At 44.7% G+C, this 12,101-nt stretch overlaps 1 protein-coding gene across 1 annotated transcript in view; it reads left to right on the top strand.

Annotated features, from left to right (window-relative positions):
• Positions 1-10,732, top strand: part of LOC104496908 (matrix metalloproteinase-24) — a gene marked incomplete at its 3' end in the record, with an annotated part of 23,784 nt that extends 13,052 nt beyond the window's left edge. Inside the window, exon 4 of the mRNA XM_010140097.1 lies at positions 10,571-10,732. Within this exon, the coding sequence (XP_010138399.1) occupies positions 10,571-10,732 (162 nt within the window). The remainder of the gene's footprint in view (positions 1-10,570) is intronic.
• Positions 10,733-12,101: the final 1,369 nt, after the last annotated feature.

Raw genomic sequence — 12,101 nt, 5'->3', positions numbered from 1 at the left:
CTTAGTATCTTGCCTGACTTGGCTCAAGCATAGAGGTGCTGCATGAAATCCACCGTTCCCTGGCCAAATCTAGTATTTCCCAGCCTTTAAATGAAAATAGTAGTTGTATATGTATGTGTCTCCCACAACAGGTTGAAAAGGAATCTGCGTGGCTGGAAGTGAGTTCTGTCAGTTTAAATACTCACATGACACGACTGCTCTTACACCCCTCTGACAACTCAAACATTTGTGTAATCCAGGTTAATTACGGGAAGTACATTTTCATCTCCAGTTTAACATTGCAAATAGTATCAATAATAATCCCAGGCAAATCTTCTTCGTGGTCTTTTAAAAAGAAGTGACCGTTGCTGTTATGCGTGTTGTGAACACCATACCACTAAATAAGTGGTGTCTGCCAACCCACTGCAGATACTAGCTTTATAGCCATTGGCTATAGTGCTCTGCTGGTATGACAGGACTGGCTCTGTACCATCACTGCAAATAGCAGTGCCTGGGACTTACCAGTGCTGCTGCTACCAGCGCCCACCTCTGCGGTAACTACCTGTGTCTGGAGCAAGCGCTGCTGTTGCAGCAGGGTGGGTGACCAGAACTGCCACTGCAGGGACTATCCCATCTGCCACGGTGATACCTGCTGTCAGTCTTCCGGACATCCAGATTTCACGCCAGAGCTGTTATATACCGGTCACCATGCTGGTCAGGAGATGCACTGAAGCAATAGTAGAAGGCTTAAAGTGGAGCACGATTGATTTAGGGAAGACGTTTAGAGAACCTTTTGAATGTTAAAGAAGATAAATAGTGAGGTATCCACGCTCTGCCAGGGACTGCCAGAATTTTTCTTCTTTCAGCATGCCCAGAGTTGGGCTCTGAGACCCTCCCTGTCGTCTGCTTGTTGTGTGACATTGTACGTGGGAGTGTGCCCAAGGGCAGCCGCTTCACCTTCTCCAGGAAACTACCCCAGCTGACAGGTTATTCCCATAGTGACTGTAGTGTAGCTTCACAGGAAGTTTGATCATTTTGCGGTTCACAGGATTCATCTTTCAGTTTAAGCAGTGTGTGCAAGTAGGTTTGGCAGGTTTTTTACCTGGTCCGGTAGTTCTTTAGTATTGAAGACTTCCAGGTGTTTTCAGTCACTTTGGAAACACGGCCGATTAAACATTCTTTAGCTTATTTGATTTGTTTGACCACAATCGTGATATTTTAGGTGGAGGGAGGGTACTAAAAGGAATGAAGAGTATCCCATTGTTGCTTTTTTTGATTTTCTTTTTCTTTGAGATTTGTATTGGTATCCACTTCTCTAGGTTAACTTTCTACTATCTATTCGCAACCCACTTCTCTGACTTGTACAGGTACAGTGTGTGCTTGCTGGAAAAGAAAACCCTTAACCACTGTACCTAGCATAGTGCCAGAGCTTGGTGGTCTTTTATCCTCAAGTAATTCCTGTTTTCTCTGTGTTTTGCCTTGCCTTCTGTCTCGTTTCTTTTTTATTTTACCCCTCTTTTGGTGTTCAGTCTGAGGAAATGCTGAGGCCAGCAAAGCTGATCTACACAGTATCACTGTGATGAGCCAACTTGACAGAGAGCGGATGTACTCACAACACAGTACATATATAATCTTTGTGCGATATGGCTGTTAAATATCTTTTTTAATTTTCTTTCTCTGATTTCTCAGGTACAGAACATCTCCACATCTAAAGAGTTTTGTTCTAACATGGCATTTTGAATCCATCACTATTTTTCAGGCTTCTGAAACACTGTTGTTGAAAACGAGCATCGGTGTTTTTCAGAAAGAAAATGAGAGCTGCTTTGAAGCTACTCAAGTATCATTTAATGCAGAGGAGCTGTTATCTGAGAGACTTTCATCTAGATGTTGGAAGTCAAGCGGGGCATAAATTGTATTAAAATTTCAATTTATTCTATCAGGTCTTTTAATGATACTTCCCTCCACCAGATCGTGCTGTTGGTCAGTACTTCTGTTCACTGAAGAAGACCAATTCAGTATTTAGTCTATAGAACAAACATACTTCACATTGGTTTCATCCTGTGACTGCTTAGAGAGACTCATTCCTATAAGCCAGAGTTCTCTAAAATCCTGTGCTAATGTTGAACCAAATCTGAGCAAGCATGAGGGCACATGGTCTTCAGACAGCCAGCCACAGTAAAAAGAAATACGATCAGGCGGCTTAAATCAGCAACAATTTGAGACGACATCCCTGTCACCTTAATCCAAACACAGAAAGCTGTAAATGGAGAACTTGCCAATTAGAATTTTTTACTAAAGTGAAGTAAAGAGAGAAAGCCCGCCAGCACCCATGGAAGTCTTCTGCCTTCGTATTCTTCTTCGCCACTCCTGGACAGCCTCTCTGTAAGTCGTGCTTTCGTTTGTTGTATATGCTGATAGTTCACTAACACAGGAGTGGTGTCACTGTAGTGCTGTGCTAGCGGAGTCTGGATTTTAAAGCTTTGCAGTATCGACAGTGCTAGTTATTGATTACAGCCTGAAATTCATTAATAAGGATCACCGGCAAATTCTACTTTCAAAACAATGCACTTGTAAATGTTCACAGTGTTCTATAAAGAAAATTATTATCCATTCCTTTTGTCAGTAATTGTGTAATGCCCAGAGTGTGAGTACAATTGTGTAAGTATTTGGGATCCTATTGATGTCTGTATAATCCAAGTAAAAGATTTTATTTCTTTCCACAGCGAATGAGATTCTCTGAGATTCATAGGAAGGAGCCAGTAATGATCAAAATGATGCATCATTCCCTTAAAAAGGAAGAAAAACACAACTGAAAAAAAGGCAGGTCGTGAGAATCAAGGTGAGCCAAAAAGTCTCTTTTGCCACCTTCCTTTGTAAAGTAGAAACAGATGATATGAAGCGAGCCAAAATGCAGCAGTATTTCTAATAAACTTGCTGCGTTCCACTTGCTGAGGGGGAGAGCAGTAAACAGGCATTCAGGATGACAAAGAAATGAAAAATAGATGAATTCTTGAAAAGAGGTTGCTGGTCATTGCAGTCAGCTGGCTTACAGCACCAGCAGTGAAATGTCACCCAGTAGTTTAGATTTTGACATCACAACCAAGCGGCAAACCTGGGAGCTGTTTAAACTGCCTTTCCCCTGCCCCCACCCCCTACCTTGTTTCTGAAGAAGAGCACAAGATTCGAAGACTAGTGTTGCCCCCTCTACTCAAACCCACCAAGAATACCGTGTTGAGGCGGGAATGTCTCTTACATCTCAGTTCCCTTACGACTCAGTCTTTACAGCCCCTTAAGGATTCTTCCATGTCAGGGGAGGGCAGAGGTAGTAACTCTACTGTCCTGGGTGGAAAATACCCTCTTTGTGGCAGAGAGCTGCTCTCGTGGCTTTCAGAACAGCATTTGCTTTGTTGCCAGCACCAGGAGTTCGGTGTAATTTCAACCCGACTGGAACAAAGCACCAAAGAATCCCAAATAGCGCTCACTGACTCCAACCTGCTCTGCCTGTGCCGGGACCTGTTCGGAACACACCGGGCCAGACTTGTAACTGTTTCAAAATGCTGAGGGTTTTTTGGGGTCGAGATTGGGGTTTTTTCGTTGTTACCTGCCAGCTGATCCACAGCTGGGTTAAGTACTAAATTCTGTCTGTAGACCCTACTGTACTTAAATACTTTTGAAAAATAAAACCACCAGCGTGGCTTCTTTACAAGACTGATGGAATGAAAGTCATATCTACATTTTCCATGTTTTTATGAGTATTTTTCTTTCCTTTACCATTTGTTCTACCAAATTAGGGATCGGTATGCTAATAGAGGCAAATATGGTTTTTCATTTTGGGATTGGTAATTCTTTGGTGTTGAATTGCTGATTGAATTACAACCAACACACATGGAAGATAGGGGAAGATTTTTCAGCAGAACACTTTTAATCCATTGAATGCGAGGCTGCTGAGCCAGCTGAAGCAGTCACGACTTTCCCTCTCTCTCTGGCTATCCACCCTTGCCTCCACATCACTCAGTTTTTGGTCTCATCATTCCAGAAAAATGTATTTTATTTTTCCTATGAATTTCTACAGGAGATTGTCCTCATAGTGCCGTATGTGCCATGTCAGATAAAGCACAGCTTGCAGCGTTACCCAGGTGCGTAGCGCAGCTCACAGACCTAGTGTGCACACTGCCTTGTGGGGACAGCAAGGCAAGCTACCCATTTTTCATGGTTTGGAAACATGGCCCAGTCCTCTGTCCTTCTGCAGTCACTTGGTCTCGTGGAGATCAGTTTGTTAACGTGGCCGTGGTACAATCTCTGTGACGACTGCGTATCGCTCCTTCTCTTTCCAGCAATGCTATTTAAAGTCATGTTTTTATTAAGTCCTTGAGATGCACCATATTCATTGCTATGTTTATAAAGGTAATAGGTTATAAACAAAATGAAATCTCTATTTCTTTTTAACATGTATTATCTTCTTTTCTAGATAGAAAAGCTGTTTTCCACATCTCATTTGATGCAAGCAAATGGAAGAGCACTATCACGACTTCTTCAGGGTCTTCAGAAGATTGAAAAGCTTTTCTTGAGCAGAACATGAGGCGAAGGTGAATGGAGGAGTACAGGCAAATCACACACTCCTCTGTTTGACGGTTCAGACCTACCAGGTCTGAAGACGCAAGAACCAAAGCATAGCCTAGAGTAGCCCTAAAGCTTCTTTAAGTTGTGCTTGGAAAATGGTTGTCTCTACAGTGGAAGTGATCATTTTAGTGTATTTACAGCATGTTTAGTTGACACCGTCTTTTCTGTAATTACCCTAGGCATGTTATTGTCACAACCAACAATCTGACTTCTTCAGTAGCATTCTAACTTTAATAAAATTTCAAAATTTAACCTTCTTATGACTTGTTAATTGTCTGAGTAAACTGCAGTACATAGATGTGTTAGCGTGATGCATTTCTTAGAGCATAAAAGTAATATGCAAAGATCAGAGATTCAGGGTTGCTTTTCTATTATTAATCAGATATACAGTATTATTTGTACTCCTGTTGTCTTAGAAGCCATGAACTGGATTTACTCTTCACCGTTCTAGGTGCTCTACAGAGTTTACCTATGCTCATTACAGCTATATATGCAGCTGCTGTGCTCGGGGATAAATACTGTTAGTGACATCGCAACATTGCTGTAATAGCATCCATGTGACCTATTACTCTGAATGTATAGGCATTTAAATGAGTGTTTCGCTGACCTACGGCAATTGGATACCCTGTTATGCAATTAGTTATTGGCCAAATGAAGAAAAGGTTTTGATACGGATTTTCAAAATTAAAATGAATAAAACTGTACAAGAAGGCATGTGCTAGCAGTTTCACAAAGAAGAGCCTCTCTCAGGATGTCTGTTACGTGATTTAACAGCCACTTTTCCAGTGGAAGCTGGAAGTCAAGGATTAGTAATGGAGGGTATGACTAGAAGGAGGATCGTACATAAAATAGTTTGTCTGTGACCACAGTGTTCCCTGTGTTGTGGCAAAGAATCCGTGTGCTTCTTATCTCTGCAGGGAAAGGTAGGATCTTATGAACAATTTGAGAGTGCTTAACCAAAGAGCTGGTTTTGGTTTGTGCTTATACTGCAATTTATCTGAAGTCAGTCAGCTTTACCAGCAAGACATCAGCTGACAGGAGGTTTATTCTGAACACAAATTTAGATTACTTAAAATTGAACTAAAAAAGTGTGTTTCAAGTTGTGTGTCTTCGGTGACTGGTGTGTGTACATAGGGAGTATGGAGCTCTTAAACCAAATGTAAGACAAGCAGGATATTCACCTGCTTTGGCATCGTGATAACGGACAATGCTCTTATACTGTGTTCTCAGTTACAACTGGTAATAACTGGTGATAACATCGTTTTGCTGAGGAAAACACATCAGCGACTTTAAAGCTAAATTAACTGTGTTTGTTTGTTTTAGCATAGGAGGTCAAACTATTTCACTCAATGAACCAACTTACAAAACTACCCCAGTTTTACAGGGTCATCCTCTCTGGTGCTTACTGGTGGGCTTTCGGATACCTCCTGAGAATCAGGAAGGAGAAAGCTCAGGCAGGTCTCTGCAATTGAGCAAAAACTGTTGGATTTCTCTTGGGAGCTTTCCTTAAAATACAGAGCAAGGTTAGACAGTTCCTTCTTCACCCTACTGTCTTCTTGGGAAGCTGGTATACACTGAACACAGGTTTTGCTTGGTCTTGGAGGAGTTGAGCAGGAAATTAAGGAACTTTTATCTGATTGCCTGACCTTGGTTCCATATAATAGCAAAGAATGAAGCTAGGCTGTTAGTTCTCCTGCTCCGGGAAGATGGCCATTACGGAGTGCTGTTTGGACAAGAACTGTGGAGAACATGTAGGTCAGAGACCTTACTGCCTGTTCAAGAACTGACAGAAATAATTTGAGAGGTAGAGGCTCCTTTCAAGTCTCCTGCAGATCAGCTGGGTGGTCAGTGTAGTTACCTCCTCCCCCGGCCCTTAGCTTGGAGCTGAACAGCAGTAGGGAGCAGTACACAAAGCCGTCACAGCTCCAAGCTGAGGGCTGGGGGAGGAGGTAAGTACGCTGTCACAATGGGTTTATACCTTGATATTTTCAGAGCAAATCCTAGCCCACCCTTTGAAAGGAAAACGAACAATGTGTTCTCTTCCATGTCATGACACTCCCTGCCGTTTACAAAAATAAAGGGAACTTCTTGCTTAACAGTGTTAGTAATATACACTGACCCCTCCAGAGAAATAGGACAATGAATCCAGAGCTGGGTTTTTGAGCACTCTGTGCTTACAAAATGGTCAGACTTTTTTATTCTGTCCCCCCTTCCCATGAAATACATGCTGTCCACTTACCCTCTGAGAAGGACTTAGCTGCTTTCAAATTAGAGACCCCCTTACAGAATATAGCAGGGTGGAGAGGGCAGATGACATGGCCATACTGGAAGGAATAGAATGGATGTGTCTGGGAGGAGGCTAGAACAAAAAGCAAGGTGAGGGAACCGAACAGTGGTAAGAAATCTTCGGCCAAGGCAGGGAGCAGGAGAGGGAGCTGAGTCTTCTCAGCAAAGGCTTTGAGATGAGAAGCAACCACAGCTTTGATGAATCAGTATATTTGTGGAGAATCGAGAGGACCACCTTCTCCAACTTCATGTGAAAGTCACTTCATTTCCTAGAAGTTCTCTTCAGCTCCGTATCATCTGTTCCAGCCACCACCTCCCAGCACATCACTGCTCCAGTTTAAGTGGCCTCCTAGCAAGGATCCTCCCTTAAAGAGGATCACTGTCCCACCCCGGTGTTGACCTGTTGCCTGTGGCTGTGCTAGAACTGGGAAGATTCATTTTTTAGTAAGTCCTTTACCTCTAGATGCAGAGAAACGGAGCTCCCCAGCCCAAATTTTCCATGTTCTGCGTGATCCTCACGCACCACTGTCAGTCCAAATGGTGGTTTAAAATTGGACAACAGTGGCTGTTCTCCACAGCTGGCCACATTTGCGGGTGTAGGTATTTCATAAGGATCACTTGGAAAGGGTGTGTTTCTGTTCAAGAGTGGAAAAGCTGGTCAGCCTGACCACCATGGTTGTTGACCTGCTTCCTCAGGTACTTTCTGGGCTCGCTGATCATCTCAGGACTCTTCCTAGTTGTCTCACTAGTGATTAAGAATCCGAGAAAGACAGATGGATCTGCTGGACCTGACACTTAAAAGGGAAGAACTGACGGGAAGTGTGAAGATCAGTAGGATCCTTGGCTGCAGTAAACATGAGATGGTGTAATTCAGGATATGTGTCAGAGGGGTCGATACTGAGGTTAATACTGTTTATTATCTTCATGAATGACCTCAGTGATGCAGCAGATGTACCCTCAGGAAGTTTGAAGGATGCTGTCATTCAGAGAAACCTTGAGAGGCTGGAGAAACGGGCTGGCAGGAACCTAATGAAGTTGAGCGAGTTGAAATGCAGAGCCCTGCACCTGGGCTTTGATGGTGGCTGACGGAGTGGAAAGCAGCTTTGCAGAAAAGGACCTGGGGGTCCTGGTTGACACCAGGTAGGATGTGAGGTGGCAGCGTGCTCCTGCGACCCAGAGGGCAAACAACGTCCAGGGCTGCATTAGGAAAAGCAGTGGCTCAGGTCAAGGGAGATGGTCCGTTCTACTCCGGACACCTGGAGTGCTGTGCGCAGGACTCCCCAGTACAGGAAACCTGAAATTCACAACCTGGCTGAACACGGTCCTGGACAACGTCCCTTACCTGACCTTGCTTCAGCTGCGGGGTTGGACTAGACGATCCCCAGAGGTGTCTTCCTACCTCAACTGCTCTGTGAGTCTGTGGATTCTGTTTTCTAGCTTAAAGTGGGCTGGCAGTTGTTTTGGACAGAAACAAGTAATGGAAGGCTATTTAAAACTAAGTGGAGTGAAGATAGTGTCTGGTTTTATGCTCCTGGTAACGGTTTAGTACATAGAGGCAAGTAACTTACATAGGTTTACACGCAGACTTACTTAGAGTCAAGTTTTATGCGTGCTGTCAGTACAAAGACTTCAAATACTTCAGCAAGGAGGAGAATGACACCAGGTTGGTCAGGGAAAAAGTCTCCAAGCTCTTAGCGCAGGCAAAGTCTGTGAGCTCTTGGTAAAGTCACTCAGTCCGAAGGGACTTTTGCCACAGATTCCCCTGTGTGAGTAGTTGTGGTAGCGATGAAAACTGCTTTCATGAGCATTTCTGTGAGATGGGGGAGCGAGTCCGTTGAGTTTCTAGCAGGACTTCGTGTCTTTGAATCCCTTCTGAAAACTGTGTGTATCTTCTAAGCATGAAAACCCACAAGTGATCAGTCCTCTGAACTTTACCGTGGAACTATTTAATGCATTTTATACTACGCTGTTGGACATTTTATTGGCTCGTTCTGCACATACCAGATTTTGCAGCAACATGAGAAAAAATTATTAAGTCCCCATCTGGATTTCCAAAATACAGAAAATTCGGAAATTTTAAATACATATCTGGCTGAATTTTAGCCCACGTATATTTTTGGCCATTTGTATTTGATCTGATGTATTTGAATATTTATTTGAAATGCATTTGTGTCATGTAACATATCTTGCATATCCAGGTGCTTATTCCCTCCAACTCAAGTGTTTAGACAATTTAACCATATTGGTGTGGTTATGACCAGTTGAGTACTGTTTGGTGCTGACTTCAGGTATCTTGAGATGCTGGCAAAGCATCCTGCTGCGTAGACTTGCAGACCCTCGCACCTACGTTATCATGTTTTTATGGGTAACAGTGAAGTAGATGTTTAAAAAGTGGAGAGGGTTCTACGTGAATCACTGTTGCAGCTCCTGTCCCGAGGAGAGCTCAGCTGTGTACACAAAACTGAGCTTTGTTACCTCTAAGAGGAGCAGTTTGGAGGTGTGGGGGACGGAGATATGCTATTTGGGGGTGGTGAAAGCAGCCACTGAGCTGCCACTGACGACTCTTGTCCTGTGTCTGATTGCAAGTGCTCTTGGTTTGTGCCTTGTCAAAAAAAAGCAGGGGCAGAGTTGAGGCATTTAATTGACATGGGGAGACTTAGATCTGTCATTGTTGGCTGTCTTTATCCCTCACACAGCATTGCCTGTGTCACCTCCCATGTCAAGGTGCCCTCACGGAGTAGGACATCCAGGGACCACACTAGATCAAGGAAATGAGGGTCCCAGATCCATGGGACTGAAGAGGAGTGTATGCCTGTAACATAGAGTTGAAGGTACCCCCTCCTTTGCATTCCTACCAGCTTCTGGACCAGACAGGGCTCCTCAGCCCTTTCTGTCAGCGTCAGGAGCATGTCCCTTCTTTCCTCTTTCCTCCTCCTCCCTCCTGCCACTGAGATGCAACCCAACCTTTCCCTGTGTGGCTCTGCCTCCTGCAGGATGGTGCTACCTGTGCTCACTTCCTCCCACAGGCATGGCAGTGCCAGGAGTGCAGCAGAGTAAAAGCATGTCATGTTGAGGAGCCTGCGCTAGGGGAGATGGGCTTGTCCCAGGTACTACGCGTGCTACGGTGGGTGTTAGCCCCGGTCTTCTCTCTCCTTCCTCCTGCCTTGCCAAATGCCTTATGGTGCTCCCCTAGGATTTGGTGGCCCAGGTCAGGTCAGAGCATGGCACTGGAGTACCCAGAAGGGGGACAAAGACCCTTCCCACCGTGTACCCTTGTTGATTAGCAAACTGGCTATTAGCAGACTCCCACCTCTCCTGGCAGAACTCAGATCGGAGGCAGTGGTATCAGAGCAGCCCGTCTTGTTGGCCATTTTCTGTAAACTCTCTGCAGGAGTCTGCAGTCAGTGTCCTTTCACTCCAGGCAGCTGCCCATTTTAGCTGGTCCGAGGGTGCTTATGGTCAGGGCTGGTCACGGGCTAGGAGCCTCCTGCCCATTTTATGACAGTGCCTGTAAAAGCTGCACAGACTTTTGTGACTAAAACTGTTTCCAGGAGCTGAGCCTGGCACTGTGACCTGCTGTGCAATAGGATAGCAAAGCATTTGCTTCTTGCTTCGTGAGTAGGTGGGGCTTGGGACTGCGTCAGGCGTGGCTGTGTACTAACCTAGCTGTGCCTTCCTTCCACAGGGAACGATCTCTTCCTGGTCGCAGTCCACGAGCTGGGACATGCGCTGGGTCTGGAACACTCCAATGATCCCAGTGCTATCATGGCTCCTTTCTACCAGTACATGGAAACACACAACTTCAAACTGCCCCAGGATGACCTCCAGGGAATTCAGAAAATCTATGGTGAGCAACGCTATCCACTCATCTATTTACACTGAACTAGTGTCTAGTGAGTATTTCACAGCCACAAACAGTAGCCCCCAAAATGCTTGCTGCTGGTGGGCTGAATTTCCTGCCGTAGCTGAACGGGGAACCGTTTACAGGCCTTAATCCCCAGGCTAATGGCAGTATCGTTGCACAAGTTAGGACAAGCAAACCTCTGGGATCTCACTGCTGCTCCACCCCTCACTATGTCCCCAATATCAAGGAACTAAAAAGGGAGGAACAGGCAATTGCTGTACCCAGGGTTTGTCCACTAGGAACAGCCAGTGCAAATAGAGGGGAAGAATGTGAAAAAAGTGGAACGTCAGGGAAGGGTAAAAAGTATTTATGCTTTTTTTTCTCTGTATTTATAAGGTAGGGAAGAAAAGTTTAGATCTGCTTAGGGAATGCTTCTTTTAATCTCCAGCTGAACTTTGTTGTACAACATGCCACCAAGATATGGGCACAAAAAAACAGAGAGAAAAGGAGGCAGAAAGGGAGAAAACCAAGGGGCTGGACATGATGTGGTAACCATGTGTCAGGGTCATGGATGCCTGGGTGTGAGGACAGGGACTTTCAAAGAATTACTGGCTGAAGGAGACTCTGGGAGCCCAGGGCTATTGCAGGTTTTAGGAGCCGCAGTCAAGGGGAAGCTGAACTAGAGGATGCTAATGGATACAGACTGTGGCAGTCCATGGAAAACAGGTTTTCTCAAACATGCCTGATTTCATTCTTTGAGGAAAGTACAAGTCTGACAGGTTACTTAATAAGCGTGGCTTAGAGCAACTGTGCGATGTAGCCATGCAGCATCTGCTTGACATCTGGAGTCAAACAGTAGCTCCTGGTACCAGCAGAGCAGGTATTATATGAGTTAGACCTGAAAAACCCCTTGTAAGGTGGTTGTCAGTGGGAAAGCTGGTGTTTCGGAGGGCTTGCTGCAGGGGGTGGCGGTCAGTGGCAGACCTGACACTGCTCAGTGTTCACATCAGTGATCTGCCAGTGGATTTTAAATTAACTGCCAATAGGATTGTGCCAAGACATATAAGACTTCAAGAGGTGTAAACTGTATGTCAGTTGTTTGAGACTGATTTAAATTTTTTTTTTTTTTTTTGGTGAGAGGTTCATTTGTTCAAATGTAGATGCCTAAAGAATGTCTTTCCGGGCTAGTTTCCCTGACTCCTGTCTGGGCAATGGGAAGAGCCAAGTGTTTGCAGAGCGCAGTTCGTCCTCAGTAAGGCAGATACCCAAGTAAGGTCCAATGTTTAAAATAAGATGTCTTGAATACGCCCAAGGGGAACCGGCGCTTCCGATTAGTGGAGCTGAAGATTTCTCTTTATTGTCTGTTATCACG

Source organism: Buceros rhinoceros, unplaced genomic scaffold (genome assembly GCF_000710305.1).
Source record: "Buceros rhinoceros silvestris isolate BGI_N320 unplaced genomic scaffold, ASM71030v1 scaffold5397, whole genome shotgun sequence".
In the NCBI taxonomy this organism is placed as follows: Eukaryota; Metazoa; Chordata; class Aves; order Bucerotiformes; family Bucerotidae; genus Buceros; species Buceros rhinoceros.
This window is presented reverse-complemented; position numbering and strand designations above follow the sequence as displayed.